Source organism: Mirounga angustirostris, unplaced genomic scaffold (assembly GCF_029215605.1).
Source record: "Mirounga angustirostris isolate CCGP_5_RB_7025 unplaced genomic scaffold, mMirAng1.0.hap1 SCAF_4, whole genome shotgun sequence".
NCBI classification, from domain to species: Eukaryota; Metazoa; Chordata; class Mammalia; order Carnivora; family Phocidae; genus Mirounga; species Mirounga angustirostris.
The window spans coordinates 116,481,134-116,502,503 of NW_026991712.1; the positions used below are offsets into that span (position 1 = coordinate 116,481,134).

Sequence of the window (21,370 nt, forward strand, 5' to 3'; positions counted from 1 at the left end):
ACTACTAAGTGTAAATAGTAATAGCATCCCAAGTCCTTTTGTTCTTTTTGTAAAATATAGCTAAAAATGAAGTGAAATGATTAATCTTCCTTCCACTTAAGGCATAGCTAGGGACTGTGGAAGAGTGGTTTTTTTTTTCCTTTTTTTTAAAAAATAGACTATTGATCCAAAAGTATTCATTTGTGATAGGTTTTCATGGCCGATGTTCATTCCACTTAAACTCCATGAAACTGTTTCCAGTGCTCAGATTTACGTTGAAAATACATTAAGAAGCCACTTTCAAGAAGGTTTTAGAATAGTACTTTTAAAGAAATCTTCATGTGTTTAAACAAAAAACTCAGAAGCTACTGGTGGCACAGAGAGCAAATGAAGGGTTGCTATTGTTAAGAGGTCTTCTTGTGAGTCAGTTTGCTTGGTTTCACAGTGTCTAGGAACTTAACACCAATCAGCTATGTAGTCAAAATCTCTGAACATTTCTTGCTCCTCTTCTGAAAGTATCCTTGGTTCTCGAGGTGGAGTCAGAATAGGTGCTTCTGAGGTAAATTCATCATCAAAATTGCTAACATCTTCTCGTCCTCTAATGGTAGGTACAAATGGCGGCTTGACTTTTTTGTCCATGAGAGCACTCCAATCAATTAGCTGGATTACAAAATATAAAATGACCAGTTTAGTTTCCTACACCTAATTGCTAGTTTCACAAAAAATTTTAAACTTTCACACTTACCCGGAAAAATGGGTGCTTTTTTACATCTTCTGCATCTTTCTCACCAGCTCCAAGGCGCCGCTCAGGATTTCTTCTTAATAGCTAACACAACATAACATATAAAAGTTAAAATAAAACCAGTGACTCCATCTCATAAACTGCAAAGATTTAGATGTTCTTTTGGTATGTGTTTGTCTAAACCATGCAACATCTATGAAGTGAAAACTTCTAAAAGCCTGAGAAATGTCCTTCAATGTAAGAAATTTAAGTAGTTTGTAAATCATTAATTCTTACCCTTCTCATTATTGATATGGCTTCTGTAGATAAGAACCTTGGATACCTTACTTCATCATTTACAATACTGTCAAAAACCTCCTCTTCATCATCACCAGGAAAGGGAGACTAGAAGAAATATCTTCGAGTAAGTCAAAATGAATTTCAGTACTGTAAAATCTTATCACCTATCCAAAGTACAACCAAGAACCAGGTACTGAGGAAAACAAACAAACCAAACTACCAAAAGACCAAAAAAACAAGGACTACAAGAAGCCACAAAAGATACATAACAGAACTATTACCCAGATGATATACCATATACTCTCATTGAAATATTCTTCAACTTTATTTCCCAGACCTTAATAACAAATTTGGTTATATTATATAACATCATTTTTAATTTAATTTAATTCCATTCCATTTTATTTTATTCATTATTCATTTATCTGGCCTGACAGTATTTTGAGTGCCTACTAGATACTGAAAAATACTTAGATAATCGACATGTTTCTCAAGAAGCTCAATCTTGTGGAAAGACAGAAGGAAATGGGTAAATATGGTAGTAAGTGTAGCCAGAGCAGCACAGAGTTTGTGGGAATACATCTGATATAGATGTGCTTTGAATTTCAGTCAAAAGAAAATTAATCAGCAAAATACAATGAGAGATCCGCAGGTATAATGACTACACTAAGAAGCAGCTGCCAACAAAATTAAACTCAAAGGCACACATTTCTACGCATTTTTAATATAAGCTCTATATACAACAAGTCTTAGGGCATTTCAGTAAGCAGAGTACTAAAATTGTTGTTCATAATGATACTAATAAAAAAAGTAGTTAAATTACATTCAGTATAACAATTTGATGCACAAAAGGATAAACTCAACCATGTTGAAATGTGGCTATGAAAAAAGACTTATTACCTCAAAATCTGAGATGACTTAGGTTTGACTACTCGCTTCCTGTAAAATTATTAATGAATAACCGCCAGTGAGAAAGCAGTACTAATGGAAAAAGAAGGATCTTTGACCTGAGGAATATATGAAAATGAATTTAGAACCCAACTTCCTAAAGCTGAGCTGCCAATCTTATTGCTCATATCTAAGGAAATTTCAAACTTTTCAGTTATCAAAACCTTAGTTTAGGGGCGCCTGGGTGGCTCAGTCATTAAGCGTCTGCCTTCGGCTCAGGTCAAGATCCCAGAGTCCCGGGATCAAGTTCTACGTCAGGCTCCCTGCTTGGTGGGAAGCCTGCTTCTCCCTCTCCCACTCCCCTTGCTTGTGTTCCCACTCTCCCTTTCTCTCTGTCAAATAAATAAATAAAATCTTTAAAAAAAAAAAGGAAAAAAGAAAAACCTTAGTTTATTTACACACTCAAAATAGATAAATCAAATAGACAAATGAAATATATACTATGTGGGATAATATAATTTCTTTCTGGGATTGAGACAGCAGCAAACGAGAAGAAAATTCTATTTCACAAGGATTCTCAATCAGAATTTCAAGTGGTAATCCAAAGCACTTTTGTCTATTTGATGAGTCAATTTTGAATTTAAAAAAATGTCACTCTACAACTCCCTGAATAGTGAAGATATACCCACATATTCATTAAGATGTTAAAGTTCCTTGTTTCTGCTAACAGAACTAAAAATAGAATGCTAACAAATGTGTCTAAAGTAGTTATAAAAAGAATTCAATGGTCTTTTCAGATGTCAAGAGTCCAGCTCCAGTATCTAAGTTTATACTTTAAACTTCTCTGATACTTTCATTATCATTTGGCACTAGGAAAGGAGACCTAGTACCTAGTTAGTTTATTCCTGGAGTCTTTCCAGTCCTCAAAACCCATACAAACACAAATACAAATCTCAAAAACAAATTTGAAAATGCATGATATACCGTGACTTTTCAATTATTTGTAATAATAGAGAAATTAAACATAAACTTTAGCCAAACCTCATTTTATCACAGTTAAAAGTTACTGCTAAAATTTTACCAATGCTATAAAATTATAAAGTATATCAATGAGTTTTAAGTTTAGTTCTTTTCCCAACTATCCTCTTACAAAGGTGCAATAAAAAATTGTGAAGGATGAGCTGGATCCCTTGTCTTTTATATCCTACTAATTAGGAGGTTAATCAATTAGAAGCTCTTTTAAAAAGTACAGAACAAGAGCGTCCTCATTTGTTTACCGCCAAGTTTTCCAGTCACTTTAGGATAAGAGGAGGTAGAATCGACTGGCTCTTAATTCTGTAGTATTTTGTAATAAATTCATACTTTTGCCTGTCAGCTCTAATATGGGGAATAAATTTTAAGCAAGCATATAATTTTTGGTAACTTAATTACATCTCATACATAAATGAATGCAACATTTAAAAAAATCAAAGCAACAAAAATCTTACTTAAAAAGAAAAGGGCGCCTGGGTGGCTCAGTTGGTTAAGCAACTGCCTTCGGCTCAGGTCATGATCCTGGAGTCCCGGGATCGAGTCCTGCATCGGGCTCCCTGCTCGGCAGGGAGTCTGCTTCTCTCTCTGAACCTCCCTCCTCTCATGCTCTCTATCTCATTCTCTCTCGCAAATAAATAAATAATCTTTATAAAAAAAAGAAAAAGAAAAAAAAAAGTGGGGGGGGAGTTCAAGTATGCCAGAGCTTATGGAAACATCTAGAGTACTTCTGGCATTCTTAGAAAGCAAAGACCACTGTGGATTAGGGATAAAATATATCTTCCCATCCTAAAACGCTGTATAACAGCTTTTCGAGATAGAGGTCAAAATTTTCAGATCTGGATCACTGATCTTAAGAACAGAAATAAGTTTGGGTGGATTCCATACCCTGAGGTAGCAAAACATAATTGTTTAGAGAGGTTGTGAAGCCAGAGAGCCAGAGTTAAAAATCCCAGCTCCACCACATGAGAACTCTGTGACTTTAAAGCATGTTAACTTATTTGTGTCTCCATTTATGTACCTTGAAATGGGCATAAGACTAGTATTGAGCTCATTACAGGTTGCTGAAAAACTAAATGAGCTAGTATCTATAAGCCAATAATACAGTGCCTAGCACATGGTAAACATTTTAATTAGCGATTTCTTTTCCTCCTTTTCTAAGTATCCACTCCAGTTTGACATACCAAAGGGGCTATCTTTTGGAAAGACTAAAATCCTTTGTTTGGAACAAGTGCCACTAAATGACAATACAGAGTAAAACTTCAGAAATTTCTGACATTCAATAATTTGGTCAATCATTTATTCAGCTACTAATTTATTCACACCTAGAATGTACAAGAAGACTGTTGGTGCTGGGAAAACTGCAAAGTAATGAACCAAGGTCTTTTTTTCTTTTTTGCATCCTAAGATCACCAAGCCCCTCGAAGCGGTTTTCAATTACTTGTCTAAATATTTACCCTTTCCCAATTCCACTCTAATTTATCATTTCCAACAGTTTATAACAAAATAGATTAACCAATTATTGTTGCTTTATTTATTAGATATAACTCACTGTTTCCTAAGTGTAACAATTCCTGTGTAAAATGAAGCTATCCCCAGAAATTAATTTTTAATTTTTTTCACCCAGAGAGAGCAAGCGAGTGCATGCACACACAAGTTGGGGGTGGGGGGAGGGGGAGAATCTTAAGCCGACTCCACACTGAGCGTGGAGTTGGATGCGGAATTTGATCTCATGACACTGAGATCATGACCTAAGCTGAAACCAAGAGTCAAACACTTAACTGACTGAGCCACCCAGGTGCCCCCCAGAAATTTATTTTAAGTTAATCTGAAGAAAAGAGGAGGGGAAAAATGTTAATCTTTTAATTCTACGATACCCTTTCTGAAGGTAATATTTATTTTGACTAATGTATAGCTGACTTTTTGTTACAGGTATAGAGGTACAAGACAGGTAGAATCATAGGCAATTATTAGTATATTATAAATATGCATAAAACTTAAGTTCCACTTATGCAGGAGACATATTAAGTCATTTATAAATGACATCTTTTGTTCTTTCAATCATCTTTCCTCATTTCTCTTTCATCTATTTTATAGTGCTTACCTCACCAACGAGCATTTCATATATAAGAACTCCAAGTCCCCACCAATCTACAGCCCTTGTATAGGATGTTTCTGTTAATACTTCTGGGGCAAGAAATTCAGGAGTGCCACAAAATGTGCTTGTTCTATCTCCATATCCCATTCCTGAAAAGGTAAAATTTAAGTGTTTGTTAGCAAAGAAAAAATCTAGATGATAGATAAAACATTAGACGATATCCTTAGGAAGCAAAATTAAAATTCCACATTTGTATATGGTGACCAAACTCAAGATATACCAGACTTCTAAAGAAAATGTTAAGGACTGGTATAGAGAAAACTGTGCAATAGTAACTTTACTATTTAATTAATGTGTAAAAATAAATAAAATTTTTATACTTTATTTACTTTTCTCTTTCTTGTCATTACTTTACAAATGATGCTAAGAAGTTACAACAAAAAACTGATTCTGAGCTTCAATTTCTATCATCTTTCAAAATCAATCTTTCAAATATTTTATTTGGTTCATTACAAAAATAACATTTAGTATAGAAAATACCAAAAAGCAAACCCTTGGATAATCCAGAGTTAGCCACCAAAACAATCTTGAAAAAGAAAAACAAACTGGATATCACAATTCTAGATTTTAAGTAATACTACAAAGCTACAGTAATCAAAACATTATGGTACTGGCACAAAAACAGACACATAGGTCTATGGAACAGGATAGAAAGCCCCAGAAATAAACCCACAATTATATGGTCAATTAATCTTCAACAAAAGAGGCAAGAATATGCAATGGGAAAAAGAAAGTCTCTTCAACAAATAGTGCTGGGAAAACTAGACAGCTACATGCAAAAGAATGAAACTGGACTACTTTCTTATACCATACAAAAAATAAACTCAAAATGGATTAAAGACCTAAATATGACACCTGAAACCATAAAAATCCCAGAAAAGAGCACAGGCAGTAACTTCTCTGACATTGGCCGTAGCAACATCTTTCTAAATAGGTCTCCTGAGACAAGGGAAATAAAAGCAAAAGTAAGCTATTGAGACTACATTAAAATAAAAACTTCTACACAGTGAAGAAACAATCAACCAAACAAAAAGACAAGCTACTGAATGGGAGAAGATAATCTGCAAATGACATATCTGATAAAGGGTTAGCATGCAAAATATATAAAGAACTGATACAACTCAACACCCCAAAAACCAAATAATCCACTTAAAAAATGGGCAGAAGACATGAATAGACAGCTCTCCAAAGAAGACATACAGATGACCAACAGACACATGAAAAGATGTTCAACATCACTCATCATCAGGAAAATGCAAATCGAAACCACAATGAGATATCACCTCACACCAGTCTGAATGGTGAAAACCAAAAACACAAGAAACGAGTGTTGGTGAGGATGTGGAGAGAAAGGAACCCCTGTGTACTGCTGGTGGGAATGCAAACTGGTGCAGCCTCTGTGGAAAACAGTATGGAGGTTCCTCAAAAATTTACCAGCTACTGGGTATTTACCCAAAGAATACAAAAACACTTAGCACTTAACACTCACACCATTTGAAAGGATATTTGCACCCCTATGTTTATTTACAATAGCCAAAATATGGAAGTAGCCCAAGTGCCCATTGATAGATGAGTGGATAAAGAAGATGTGGTGTGTGTGTGTGTGTGTGTGTGTGTATATATATATATATATATATATAATGCAATATTATTTAGCCATAAAAAGGAATGAAATCTTGCCAAAGAAGATATGGTATATATATATAGATAGATACACATATATATATGTGTACACACACACACACACAGGAATATTATTCAGCTATAGAAAGGAATGAAATCTTGCCATTTGGAACAACACGGATGGAGCTAGAGAGTATAATGCTAAGTGAAATAAGTCAAAGAAAGACAAATACCATATGATTTCACTCATGTGGAATTTAAGAAACAAACAAAGGAAAAAAACAAACAGACAAATCAAGAAACAGACTCTTAACTATAGAGAACAAACTGATGGTTACCAGAGGGGAGGTGGGTTGGGGGGATGGGTGAAATAGGAGATTAAAGAGTCCACTTATCATGATGAACACTGAGTAATGTACAGAATGGTTGATTCTACTATATTGTACATCTGAAACGAATGTAACATCATATATTAACTATACTGAAATCGAAATAAAAAAACAGTAAAATAAAAAAAAGTTAACTAAATGTGTCATAGAGATACGGTATTAATCTTTTAGTTAACTAGTTCTCAAATTTATGTTCCTCATAATTTAATTTTTCATAATTCAGTAATATATTTCAAATATACATTGTACATACTGAAGATAATGTCTCAATATATTCTAAAGTGTTATAAAAAGCTCCTTACAAAGCGTATTAAGAATTTGAAAGAAAAGTTCTCAATTCTAAATTTTAAAAGGTATAATGGCCAAAAATCTCAAACGAATTTGTGAGTCTATGGACCAAGACATGAAGAGCATAATTAAATACATTAGCACATAAAGGTGGAGAAATTTTGTTTTTGCAAAATTTCGTAAACATTGTCACACCAGTTCCTTTTTCTTCAATAAAATATTATTTTAAAGAAAGCTGATACAGTATCTATATAAGTTCTACAAAAGCATTTTTATTTATTTATTTAAAGATTTTATTTATTCGACAGAGAGAGAGAGAAAGAGAGACAGCGAGAGAGGGAACGCAAGCAAGGGGAGTGGGAGAGGGAGAAGCAGGCTTCCCGCCAAGCAGGGAGCCTGATGTGGGGCTCGATCCCAGGACCCTGGGACCATGACCTGAGCCAAAGGCAGATGCTTAATGACTAAGCCACCCAGGCGCCCCTACAAAAGCCTTTTAAATGACTTGGCCAAGATTAAGAAAACCTTAGTTAAGAAAGATCTTGATCTTTTATGCTTTGATCACAACTAGAGTATATTACAGATGCCATACTTTTAGGATAAAACTAATTTTTTGCTTTCTTTTGTTTATAGTAGTAGTATTATAAAATCTGTGACCTTTTAATGTAATATATATGTCAATTACAGTAATTTAGTTATCATATCTAATTCATTCTGATAAATTTTCTTGTCCTGATATTTTTGAAGAAAGGTGAAAGTACCCCCAATTAGCTAGGACTTCAATTGGTAAAACTCCAAGGAAGGAGTTAACATCAGGCTCTGGAGTCATAAAAATCTGGGTTTAAACTCCTGCTTTGCCACGTGTTAGCTGTGAGAAGCTTAGAAAAGTTGTCTAACCTCAAAGGCTAGTTTCCTCATCTATGGATTAGTACTACTACTTACCTTCACAAGACTGTTACAAATTAAAGGAGATCATGCCTATGAAGCATTTGATAAAGTGCTTGGCATATAGTAAATGTTCAAAAATTGTTAGCTATTATTATTATAATGTATTACATATTTTTATGATAATGAAGAAAAACATGTTTCATAAGTCTGGTTATTCAATATATATTTTCTGTGTACCTGTTAAGTTCTAGGCATCCACGCCAAATGGTATAAACATAAAAATGAAAGATATAGTTCTTGTCTTTAAGGAGCTTACAGGAAACTGGAAGAAAGCAGATATATATTGATACTTTTTTTTTTTGAGAGAGAGAGGGAGAGGGTAAGAGTGCGGGGGAGGGGCAGAGGGCGAGGGAGAAAGAATCTTAAGCAGGCTCCATGCTCAATGCAGAGCCCAACATGAGGCTCAATCTCACAACCCTGAGATCATGACCTGAGCCGAAGTCAAAAGTTGGGGATGCTTAATCAAATGAGCCACCCCATATATTGATAATTTTATAATGATATAGTAAAAGCAAGATATTATGGAAACACTGAAGAAGGGCTCCTACAGTTGACTTGGGAGGTGGGATAAGAGGAGAGGAACCTCAGGTAACTTTTCTGGGGAGGCAACACCTGAGTTGAGTTTGAAGGATGAGCAAACATTAATTAGCAAATAGAGTTGGGATGGATGATACTGGTGGAGGGACACAGACTGTCAACAGTTCATTGTTGCTGAAGCAGAAAGCACTAGGCAGAGAGCAGCAAGATAGCTGGCTGGAGAGGCAAGACAGGCAGACCAGGAAGGGCACTGTGTACCACGTCTTAGCCATTGAAGGGTTTTTAGCAGGGGTGTGCCATAGTCAGATTTGTATTTACATGGACCCTTTTAGCATTTTGGCAACTACATGGCAGGTGGATTTGAAGGAGAAAAAAAATCTAGAGAGAGGAAAGGTGAAGAGGCTATTAGTTTTGTCAAAACAAGATGACAGGGGCAGTAGTGGAGGGGAAACGAACAATTTAAGAAATATTAAGAAGGTAGATGTCAGCACAATTTGGTCATTAATTTGATGTGGAAAAGTGAAGACAACAGAGTCCAGGATAGTAACACATTTTCAAGTTGGGACATTGAGAAGATTGTGGCACCATCAACTACAAACTAGCTATTTGAAGAAAAGAAACTATTTTTGTTTGTATAGCATTGGAGGTATCTATTGACTATTCAAAGCTGTCAAGTAGATAGTTGAATATTTATGTTAGGAAAGGAATAATAGATCTGGGAATCATTAGCATATTTCTTGTAGTTAAAAACTAGCAGTGAAAAGCAATGGGCTAAGGGCAAAAGCGTTTAAATCAACCGTGTTCAATACAGGGAAGTCCAATAAGAGAAAAAAATATTATCGGATTCAGATTAAGAGGTGGGTGGGTAATTGATGGAGATATATTTACAAAGTTCACTCATTCACTCGTCCAACTTCTTATATTAATCAGACATTCACAGAATATTTACGATGTGCCAAGCACTATATTATACATGTGCTATGGAAACAAAGCTGAATAAGAAACAAGAAGCTACTCAGTGTAGAAGGGGGACATAGACAATGTTCATTACAATGCAATGTATTAAATGTCAAGATGAGAATACCTAATTACTGTATGTTAGACACTAGGCCACATATCTCCAATTCTCAAAATACTCTTAAACAAGAGGAATTACAGACTTATTGAGGTTCGAAGTAACTCATTCAAAAACATAGCAAATAAGTGGCAAAGCCAGGATTCAAACCTAGGGCTGTCTGGTGCCTACGCCTTCAGTCTTTACACTTTTGCCACCTCGGATTCACATTCCCTTTTATTTATTTATTTTTTGAACATATAGAAAGGATTCTGAGATACACACATATTTTCTTCCTATTTAAAAATGTTGTAAGTTTTAGGAAGCTGAAGAGAAGTTATTAGGCCTATGTAATGTACTCTGTACACTCCCAGCAAAGTAAAAAATTTGGTGCTTAACCAATGTTTTCTCAGAGTAGTGACAGAATTATTAATCATACAAAGAAGATCTTAGGTTTTATATTATGATTTCTGAAAACCTAACCTTATTCATATCCACAGAATTTTTAATAATGTGATAATCAGGTTACGTGAACAGTCTATAACATCTTAATAAAGATTAAAGTCAAATGCATTTTGCTCTCTATAGACAAACTTGAAACTACCAAGTACAAAGGAATAGTAATCCATTAGAAAAGGAACTTTAAAATATCCAATTACCTTCTTTGCAAAGACCAAAATCAGCAATTTTCACAAAGCCCTCTGTATCTAGCAATAAGTTATCCAATTTCAAATCTCTGTTCAGGATAAAAAAAATGCAAAATGAAAAAAAATCAATAAAATCAGTAGATAATGTAGGATAAAAATCATTTCATTTCAATAGCAGCTGTACTTTTTCTTTACTAAAAATGAGTTTTTCAAGTTATGATTTGAGATTTAAATATTCTATTACAACCGTTCACTCTTCTTTCTTTTGGCAGCTTTATTACTCTACATAATATAGTTTCTAAATAATTTTTGCCCTATTATATAGAGAAGAATATATTTTAAAAAAGGAATGTTTTATCTACTCAAATATGTATTTTAAAGCATGGAAGGAATTCAAGTATTTTTAACTCTGGTTCTATTAATTTGTTATTTGTGATAAATCTGACTTGGACTAAGTTTAAAGTTTGCCTACACACCACTCATAAGAAAAAACTGTCAAGCTCACAGTATAAATAAAGTATTAAGAGTGCAGGTTTAACCTTCTAAGAGAATAATGTAAAATAAGGAGAAAGCTATCTATCCATACTGATTGATTAAAAATTAAGTTAAAAATATTTTATCCTTTGAGTAAAATCAGACCATGAGAAAACCCTTACCTTGGAAATACTGTTAGAAGTTTGAATAAACTGATGTTTTTAGTCTCCTAGCTCTTACTGGCCTTCCTGAATTTGTCTAGTCTAGAGCAATGCTATTCAAAGTGTAGTCCATTGCTTGGCTGCTGGGCTATTAACTATTTGTTACTGGTCTGCAACTTGATAAGGAGCTTATACTAGTACATAAATCAGCTATGTTACCAGGTAGTGTTTAGTTGAGAGCAACACTTAAGGAAGCAGGGTGATGTTTTATATTCTGGCACAAGCTACTGATTTTATCATGGACAAATTTTGAGTAGTATTGGTCTATCAAAGTTTTCTGCAGTGGATCAGCTGAACATAAAATATTCACCAAAATGAATATTGTTGGTGAATTCTGTTATCATAGGCCAACTCATAATTTGACTATTTTAGTTAGGTAACGGGCAGAAGAAGAACAAAGAGTTTCATCATATAATTACTGTGTTAACTATTTCTTTTAAAGAACTGGAGCTTAATATTTTTAGAGGTCACTTATTTGAACGAGAAAATTAAAAAGCTGGTTAGACACAAAATATCTTTCTTAATTATTTTTAATTCAAATTCACACCAAAAGTAAGCCATTAGAAAGTATCAAAACTTTACTCACCTATAAACAATTTTGTGTTCATGTAAATACTGCAACCCAAGAACTACACATGCAGCATAAAATCTGTTTGAAGAAATAGAAGAAGTTTAATAAATTCCACTGCTCTCGAATCCCAGTTTATACTTTTATGCTTCAAAGCAGAATTCTGTAGGTAACTAATTTCACAAATATTTATTTAGTCCTTACTATGTGCCAGACACAGTAAGACGTGCTAAATATCAGGGGTAAAATTAAAAAGTAAGAAAAATACAATTTCTACAATGGAAGCCATTAACTTTGCCTGCAGGTGGTGTCACTAAAGTCCTTAGAGTAGACATCTCATCTGGAGAAATTCAATTTACCTTAAGGGCAGAAGGACTGTGTGAAAGGTATAGAACTCTCGTGGGGGAAATACAGGGCATTCATTCCCTTACAGGGAAAGCAACAGGGGTGTAAAAGGTGTAAATTTGACAACCAATGTTTTTGTGGCTAAAGTTAAGAATGGGGAAGAAGTGGGAGACAAGACTGAAAAGATAGCCCGGGGTCAAGTTGTGAAGGACCCTGAATATCATATTATGGATACTGAAATTTCTTTTTTTTAGCTATAGAGAATCAGACCATTTAAATCAGAGCAGAATGATCACATTTATTGAGAAAGATTTTTCAGGAGAGTAGTGTGAAGGCTGGAGTAGAAGTAGGTAGATATCTAGAGGGAAACCAAACAGGTAAGGTTGTTACGGTATGGTAGTACAGATGGAAGACCATGAGAACCTCCCATGTAGGGGCAACACAGGGTAGGAGATGGATTCAAGAGAAACTTTAAAATTAGCACAAGACTTGGTGTCTCCCTAGCAGCAGAGGATGAAGGAGAGAGAAAAACTTAAGATAACTCTCGAGCTTTCCTTCTTAGTGTAAAGAGTGATAGGTAAAGATACAGAGAAGTAGCCAAAGTTTTGTGCGGAAAATGAGGTTAGCTTTAGACATGTTGAGTTTGAATTGCCTTGGGGCAGGTAAAGAAATTGCATAAATGGGTTTGGATCTTAGGAAAACTTGAGCCCAGCTAGAAATATTAACTCTTGAGGAATAGGACCATGTTGGTCTTTTGCAGTGTTTATCCTAAATGTTTAGCACAATGCCTGACACATGGGACTTACTAAACGAGAAGGTAGGTAATAAATGAACTAATTTAAAAAAGGAGATCTGTCTTCAGTGTGGGATAGCTTATAAGGAAAAACTTAGGAGGGTCAGTTCTTAATTGTGCAAGTAATACAGAGATATTTTCTCTGTAAAGTACACATAATATCCCTGGGTCCCAAAGCACAGTATTTCATTCATCCATCTATCCATCTCACCCCAATGCCACTACCATCTACAGAGATAATTACTCTTGTTAGTTTGGTGAATGTTGTTCAAATTTTTAGAATACACTTACATGCACAGGTAGATAATTTAGCTATGTTTTATGTTTACATATTTTTACAAAAAATGGGACCATAATTTGGGAGAATTTAAAAATGCAAATATTTAGAAATATCTGGTTACACATTAGATCTTATATAATTATTTGCTGAAAGTTTAAAGAATTTAGCTGAAGTCCATTAAACAGATGCGATTCTAAAATTGCTTAAGGTAGTTATTTTTATACATTAAGTTTTTAGGAAACTTATTTTAGTGACAAAACATATTATAACAATTATAAAAATACCTTGATTTCTTTTTTATTTCATTTTTTGTAAACAAAATGCCCTAATGATATTCAACAACTAATGGGTATACTGTTTAAAATATATATTTCACTGAAGCTTACTATACTATGTATCAGGTACTATGTGGGATATTTTTGCTTTTAACATTAAATATTAATTTAATATTAAACTTCAAATCAAGCCTTTAAATCTTTTACAGAAACAGAAAATGAAGCTCTCAGAGTAACTAATTTATCTAATGGTGCAAAGATGGAAGACAAATTATTTTTGATACCACCGTCTTGGTCAATAACAATTCACTGATCACCTAGCATGTGACAGCTACACTTCTAGGTGTTTCCACTAATACACAGAATAGACACCATCCTCTCTTTTAGTGACGGGAGCAGGCAATAAAAACATAAAAAATAAATAGATGGTTTCAGGTAGAAATAAAGTGCTATGGAGATAATAAAATAGAAAATAGAATAAGACTGATCTGATTTGGGCATTAGTGATGTAGTGGTATTTTTTTTTTTTTTAAAGATTTTATTTATTTATTTGAGAGAGAGAATGAGAGAGAGCACATGAGAGGGGGGAGGGTCAGAGGGAGAAGCAGACTCCCCGCTGAGCAGGGAGCCCGATGCGGGACTCGATCCCGGGACTCCAGGATCATGACCTGAGCTGAAGGCAGTCGCTTAACCAACTGAGCCACCCAGGCGCCCGATGTAGTGGTATTTTAGATAGGGTACTCAGGAAAGGATTTCAAAGAAATAACATTTGAGGTGAGATCTATCTAATCTAATGGGATCTTATCAAAGGGAGGTACTTCAGATTTGAAGTACTACAATGTAGGATTTTATTCTTGTATTTCACTGGGCTTAACAGTTTCATTTGTATATGCCTTGTATTCTCATCAAAAATAAAAGTTCCTTAAGGCAGAACTGGATTTTAAATTTCTTTAAAAAAGGGCAGAGCATAGCAAAACAAAACCAAACAAATTCCTATGTGCAGTTAGCACAGGCTAGGCATAGTCTAGATGCTCTGCTTTTAACCCTTAAATATTCAGGGAAAGCCTTCTACTTTCTGGCTTTTTTCTCCTTTTTGAAAGCATCACTAACCACCAGAACTAATCCCTCTATTTCTTCATCTGAAACTTGAAGGTATGAAAGGACTCCTATTTACTCTATATACTTCTAATTGTCATGATCAGAACCAAATAAAGGAGTGAAAGTGAAAATACTACACAAATGTCAGTTGTCAGAATACAGACAGTAAAGGTTTACTACTGGTTTATGATTTTTATGATTTGGGATGTTTTGTAAGTAGGTTGATCAGACCTGATAATAATTTGGATGTTGCATGTGAGGGAAAAAGAGGATCAAGAATGACTCCCTCAAAAAAAAAAAAGAAAAAAAAAAAAAAGCGATTCCCTCAAATCAAGAAACAGACTCTTAACTATAGAGAACACACTGATGGTTACCAGAGGGCAGGTGGTTGGAGGGATGCGTTAAATAGGTGATGGGGATTAAGGAGGGCACCTTTGATGAGCACCAGGTGATGAGGTGATGCATCACTATATTGTACACCTGAAGCTAATATAACACTGTATGTTAACTAATTGCAATTAAAATAAAGCCTTAAAAAAATGATTCCCTATGTTTTGCCTTGAACTAGTCGTGTTGTCATTAAGGGAGGATTAGAAGAGTAGCAGGCCTGGGAGTGCTGGGTAAGGTTGGGGGGAAATGGGAAAAATCAGGAATTCAGTTTGCAAAGAGAAATACTTATTAGTCATACAAAGGGAAGTCAAGTTGGTGCTCAATGTTATTAGAGTTGGAAGTTTAGGCAAGAAGTCAGGGCTGGAGATATAAAGTTGGTAAACATCAGCAAACAGAGTGTGGCTACTCAAAGCACTTTCCTAGGTTCAAATCCTAGCTTCACTACTTGAAAAGCTATAAAACTGGGATAACAGTAGGGGGAAAATATATATACATGTATTTTTAATCTCAAGTATTTCCTATTACCTTTCTTTATGCATTTGAAAAAGCAAAAACTACAAAGAGAGTGAAAAGTTTGCTTTTTACACCTTTCATTGGAGGCAATATGCATACAAGTTTCTTTTATGTCCTTTCAGAGATATTGTAAGCACAAGCAAACAAGTATTTAATTTATATTCTTTACTACCCTTTAAAATGCAAATATAAATATTTTATACAAATACACAATAGAGACTCCTTTATACTTTCTTTTTTCATTTAACAATATATTTTGAACATAGTTAGTATTTAAAGCCATGGTTCTAAAAAAATAAAGCCATGATTCTAGATGGCATTCCCTAGGAAGAAAATAGAAAAAAAAGCAATTTTACTAAAATGAACCTAAACTGCGTATCTAAATTATCAAGTATGATTTAGGGTAATCTATAAATTTTTCAACATGTACAACAGAGTAAAATACATTTATATATGGCAAAAAGGTAAGTAAGGTGAGTTTTCATATTCTTTGCAGAAATTTTCCATTCATGGAAAGAAAAAAAAAGTTCAGAGAGCTTTCTTCCTTCCTAGCAAGAAATCTGTCATGAAGAAAACTCAGAGAAATGTCTAAAGCATACTCACACAGCTCTTGGTTCAGAAAAGACATCAGTGTGAATGTGCATCATTAGGTCCCCACCGGCAGCATACTCCATTACAAAGCAAACATGCTCTTTGGTTTGGAAACATGCAAAAAGGTTCACCAAAAACGGATGTCTTACACTATTCACAGTTTCAAAAATTCTTTTTTCACACATCAGGCTGTAAGAGAAAACATTTAAAAATAAAAAAAGTTCCAGTTGGAAGTAACATTCTTTAAAAAATTACTGAACTCTAAAATAAGCAAAGTTCTTACCTATTGTAACTTTAAAACCATAAAATGTATCTTAGTTTTACTTTAAAAAATTTGGTCTACTTGATATATATAACTGTAGTTGAAATATATTAATGAAAACTAAAATGTATGATTAGCATGACATAAAGATCAGAGTTCACATTTATAGTATCAGAGTAGCACCTACAGGGCCAGTGGTCATAGTTAATTAAAGAAATCTTACTTAGGGGTAAACTGTGACCATTTATCAGGAATTGGTGAGAATTTAACAACCTAAAGAATAATTTAAAAAAAAATTTTAAGATTTATTTATTTTATAGAGAGGGAGAGAAAGAGAGCGTGCGTGCGTGGTCGGGGAGGAGCAGAGGGAGAGGGAGAGAAACAGACTCCCCTCTGAGCAGGGAGCCCATGGGGTTCAATCCCAGGACCCTGAGATCATGACCTGAGCCGAAATCAAGAGTGGGATGCTCAACTGGGCCACCCAGGCGCCCCAAGAATAATTTAAAAAATATAAAATTTGTAATGAAGGTAATTTCAAGGACAGTATTTATAATTCATAAGCTATAGTATTCAAATATTTTTTCATATAAAATATGAAGTTGAAAGGTAAAGATATGCTGCATAAAATTTTAATTTCGAAGGCTGACTGGAAAAGAGACTACATGGAGAATTCTATTAACATGCTTTAAGAAAGCTCCTTGAGAATGATCTAATTTGTAAAAATCTATAGCGATCACAGCTTTTGCTTTTGTAGCAGCTCTTGACTCTTACAAGCTGCTACAAAGAACAGTGGTCAACCTTACAGACTCTGGAACATTAATTTTGCCTAAATAGCAAAAAATACCATTCATTCTTTCCTTGAAAATATTTAGTAATCAACTTGACTTTAAAACTCAAAGTAGAAGAAAACCAGGTCAAATTTATTTTTTTAAAAGATTTTATTTATTTATTTATTTATTTATTTATTTATTTATTTAATTAATTTATTTATTTTTGAGAGAGAGAGAGAGAGAGAGTAGGCAAGTGAGCGAGTGAGCAGGGGGAGCAGAGAGGGACGGAGAGCGAGAGAATCCCAAACAGACTTTGAGCTGAGTGTGGAGACCACCTCGGGGCCGGATCTCATGACTCTCTGACCATGACCTGAGCAGAAACCAAGAGTTGGATGTTTAACCAACTGAGCTACCCAGGCGCCCATCAAATATTATTCAACTACAAGTTGGAATTAACATATTTTAAGCACCTGATCAAAATAAAGATACTAATATACATTTTATTAACAATTAGATTATGTCTCTAATATAAAATAGGCACTTTACTGACATTAATGTTTGTTTAAAAGCATTAACAATGCCTTTATTTTTAAAATTAAAAGATTGCTTAGATTTTTGTTATTGTTGTTAATTTCAAAATGTCAAAAAATGCTAATGTTAGAGGGAGGCAGATCCATTCTTCTTTCTTCTCCTCTTTTGAGGAGTTATTTTTTAAAAAGGTAATTTTAAAGATACAGTATTTATTTGGGTATCCAGACTACATTGCTATGACTCAAAAAAAAATTTAAGTAGAATTTTGAAAACATTTAAGAGCAAGACGAAAACAGAGAGGGAGAGAAACAAACCATAAGAGACTCTCAATCACAGGAAACAAACTGAGGGTTGCTGGAGGCGAGGGAAGTTGGGGGATGGGGTAAATGAGGTGACAGACATTAAGGAGGGCACTTATATAATACTGGGTTTTATTTAAGACTGATGAATCACTGACCTCTACCTCTGAAACCAAGAATACATTATATGTTAATTAACTGCATTTAAATAAATAAAAAAAAATACCTGTTGTGTAGAAGGAGCATGTACTTTTTAATGCTATGTTAATACAGTTGTCTTCTGGATTATGAACTAAAACATCTGTTCAATTTTAAATACTGACAGTAAATGCAGCTATTATGGAATAGTGTTTAAACTCCACTTAATAAGGTCATATTCTAGACAAACTCTTACCCTCTCTCTGATTTCACACAATCTGTTTATGATTTTATACATACTCAGAAAGTCCCAATGTAATTGTTTTAAAACTAGGGTTATGTCAACATATATTTGGCAAGGTTTCTAAGTGTTATTACAAAGTAAGTGATTATTCGAAATAAATTCAAAAGACTTAAAAAAAAGTTAATAGCTTTGATTTTCATCACCACAAAAAAAAGTTAATAGCTTTGATTTTCATCACCACTTAAGTATATGGGAAAATAATGTCCAATTGGGTAAGATTGATAAGATGGATTCTAAAACAATGGATTCATGAAGTAAATCTAAATTTTAAGTACTGTAGATAAAATATTTAGATAAAAATAAATGACAAGATGTTTGGGCTCAAGTAGATAACAAACACTGTCTCTTCATTGTCTATATAGTTTATGGTGAATTACTAATTTACTATGGGTGAATCACTAATTCTCATGGATGGGTATGAGGTTAGACCTGTGTTGAACATGTAAATGATGTAAAAGATTGAGAATCACTAATCAGAATGCCTCTTAAAATGGCTTTAATGCCATTCCCAGGAAGGCTTTGATGAGGACTAGTAATACTGACGAGGAATGGAGAGAGGTCTCAGACTCTTCGGTAAAGGTGGTAGGCTCTTTATAGACCAAAACTGTCATAATAATTTCAAGCATTTCACAGCACACCAAAAAGCTACCCTGTAAGACTAACTTTTCCCAACCTTACCTAAATTGTATATTCCCCTTAAAAGTTCATGGAACAATCCAACCTTATTCAAAACTTCATATTTTATTCATTCTGTCCAGAACATTTCCCTCTAATTGTCATTTAACTTCTCTCCATATTCCCAAGCATCTTCCATGTGCCAAAGAATAGCACAAATCCAATCTCTTATAAGGCCTTACCTAAATCCATCCGCATACCATGATGTTCCCCTTTCTTTGAGCTGCTACTGTCTGTACTATTTATTCTAAACTCAAACATATCTAGCCTCTTTGATTTACATAACTAATGTACTTATATCTTACTTCCCTAAGTGACTAATTCCATCCTAACATTTTTTGTTCACTTCCTTCAGAGTTCAGTACATCATAAGACAGTCTAGAAACTTAAAAACTTGTATAAATAGCTATTTTGGTCAGTGGAAAACAACACTGTAATAAGACTAAGGTCTTAGGATTGAATCATATTCATATATATTTTATATGTATGTATAGGTTTTTAAATATAAATAAATGTATATTTATTTATACATAAAATAAACATTTATTTTTTATATTTAAAGATTTTATTTATTTATTTGAGAGAGAGAACATGACTGGGAGGAGAAGCAGGGGGAGAGGGAAAAGTAGACTCCCTGCTGAGTGTGGAGCCAGACTCAGGACTCAATTACAGGACCCTGAGATCATGACCTAAGCCAAATTCAGATACTTAACTGACTGAGCCATCCAGGCGCCCCAGTGTATACTTATATTATCTGATTAGCTGTGCTTTTGTTCTATAACTGCAAAAGTATACTTCCAACCACTATAATTCCAGTAATATTCTGTTGTCTTTAAATATAAACTGGTAAGAAAAGGAAGCTGAATGAGGAGGCACTACAGGGACAAAAATTTAACATTCTTACTCAGGACTAGGCATAGATGGGACAGAGAATTTTCTACCAATGGTAGGTGGAGAATGCAATCTTTGTAAATGAATCACATTAACTTTGGAGTTCATAATTTTCATTTTAAAAAGAGGCTGATTTGGAATTTTCTATGATCTACTTAAAAAAAAAAAAAAGGCAGTTTTCTAAGTAAAATAATAAAATCCAGACTAGAGAAAGAAAACTTAGAAAGGAACACTGTCACTAAGTATTTTGGAAACATCTATTTAAAAAAAACAACCCAGTAATATGCAATAACATCAAATTCTATGGATCTATTAAAAAGATGAACTAGGAAGTGAATATAAAGCAATCTGCTTACTTATTAGTTTGAATTGTTTACTATTCAGAATTGCAAGTTATAAATATGTATTACTTTTCAAAATATGTTCATCTATTTAATTTTCTATTCTTTTCTTGCTTTCCTCTAATTGCTCCTTTTTGCTGCCTTCCTCAAATTCCTTCTAACACGGAGTTTTATTTCTCACTCCAGATTTTCTATTTCTCTGTTTTTGTACCAGTTCTACTGAAGATTATTTCACGTCCATGTTATTGAATATGTGGATTTATAACTGAAGTTAGTAAGGATCACTCATCAACTTTTCACCAAGACTGGATTAATTTTCAGTAGGGGTAATAGCCTTAGGTTCTGGCTAAAGCTCCATCCTCTAATCTGGACATTCTTCATTAATAGTAGTATTGTTATTCTGTCTAGATTTAATTAGAAAGTGGTCTTCTATAAAGACTTGGGTCAAAGTAGTAACAAGGTAGCAGGAAGCTATATAAACCACCAAGATTAACAGAAGTAGTACCAGTTTACTATTATTTTTGGAAAACAATGTATTTACCATTCACAGATCTGTAGTAAAGCAAATATTCTTCCATAAAAGAAAAATATTTGACCCTAGTTATTACTGCAGTTATAAACAGACTGACAGTGTGATTAAAAGTTTGCTTTAACCAACTACTTCAGTAAAATAAAAATACAGTTCTAAACATATCCTATGGTGCACAGAATATTGTATTAATATTCAGCAAAATCCTCTCTGAGTAGTTTTACATATCAAGAAAGAATTTATTTTGATGTAATTGAGGGATATGGAAAACAGGTAAAAAATAAATAGGCAAATCCAAAAGGAGTTTTGTTTTGTTTTGTTTTTTTAACATAAAGGAAAACTTCATTTTCAGAATCTATCCTAATTCTAAGAACTTCCCAGGGTGGCTGGGTGGCACAGTTGGTTGAGTGACTGACTCTTGATTTCAGCCCAAGTCATGATCTCAGGGTTGTGAAATCGAAGCCCAAGATGGGCTCCTTGGGGGGCTCAGGGCTCAGCGTGGAGTCTGCTTCAGTTTCTCTCCC

At 34.0% G+C, this 21,370-nt stretch overlaps 1 protein-coding gene across 1 annotated transcript in view; it reads right to left on the bottom strand.

Moving 5' to 3' along the window:
- Positions 1-275: 275 nt before the first annotated feature.
- PKN2 (protein kinase N2) overlaps positions 276-21,370 on the bottom strand; it is a 135,614-nt gene continuing 114,519 nt past the window's right edge. The window contains exons 16-22 of the mRNA XM_045897270.3: positions 16,119-16,295; positions 11,840-11,902; positions 10,571-10,647; positions 5,022-5,164; positions 998-1,105; positions 725-805; positions 276-639 (exon numbers count right to left, since the gene is read on the bottom strand). Of these exons, the coding sequence (XP_045753226.1) occupies positions 436-639; positions 725-805; positions 998-1,105; positions 5,022-5,164; positions 10,571-10,647; positions 11,840-11,902; positions 16,119-16,295 (853 nt within the window). The 3' untranslated portion in view covers positions 276-435. The remainder of the gene's footprint in view (positions 640-724; positions 806-997; positions 1,106-5,021; positions 5,165-10,570; positions 10,648-11,839; positions 11,903-16,118; positions 16,296-21,370) is intronic.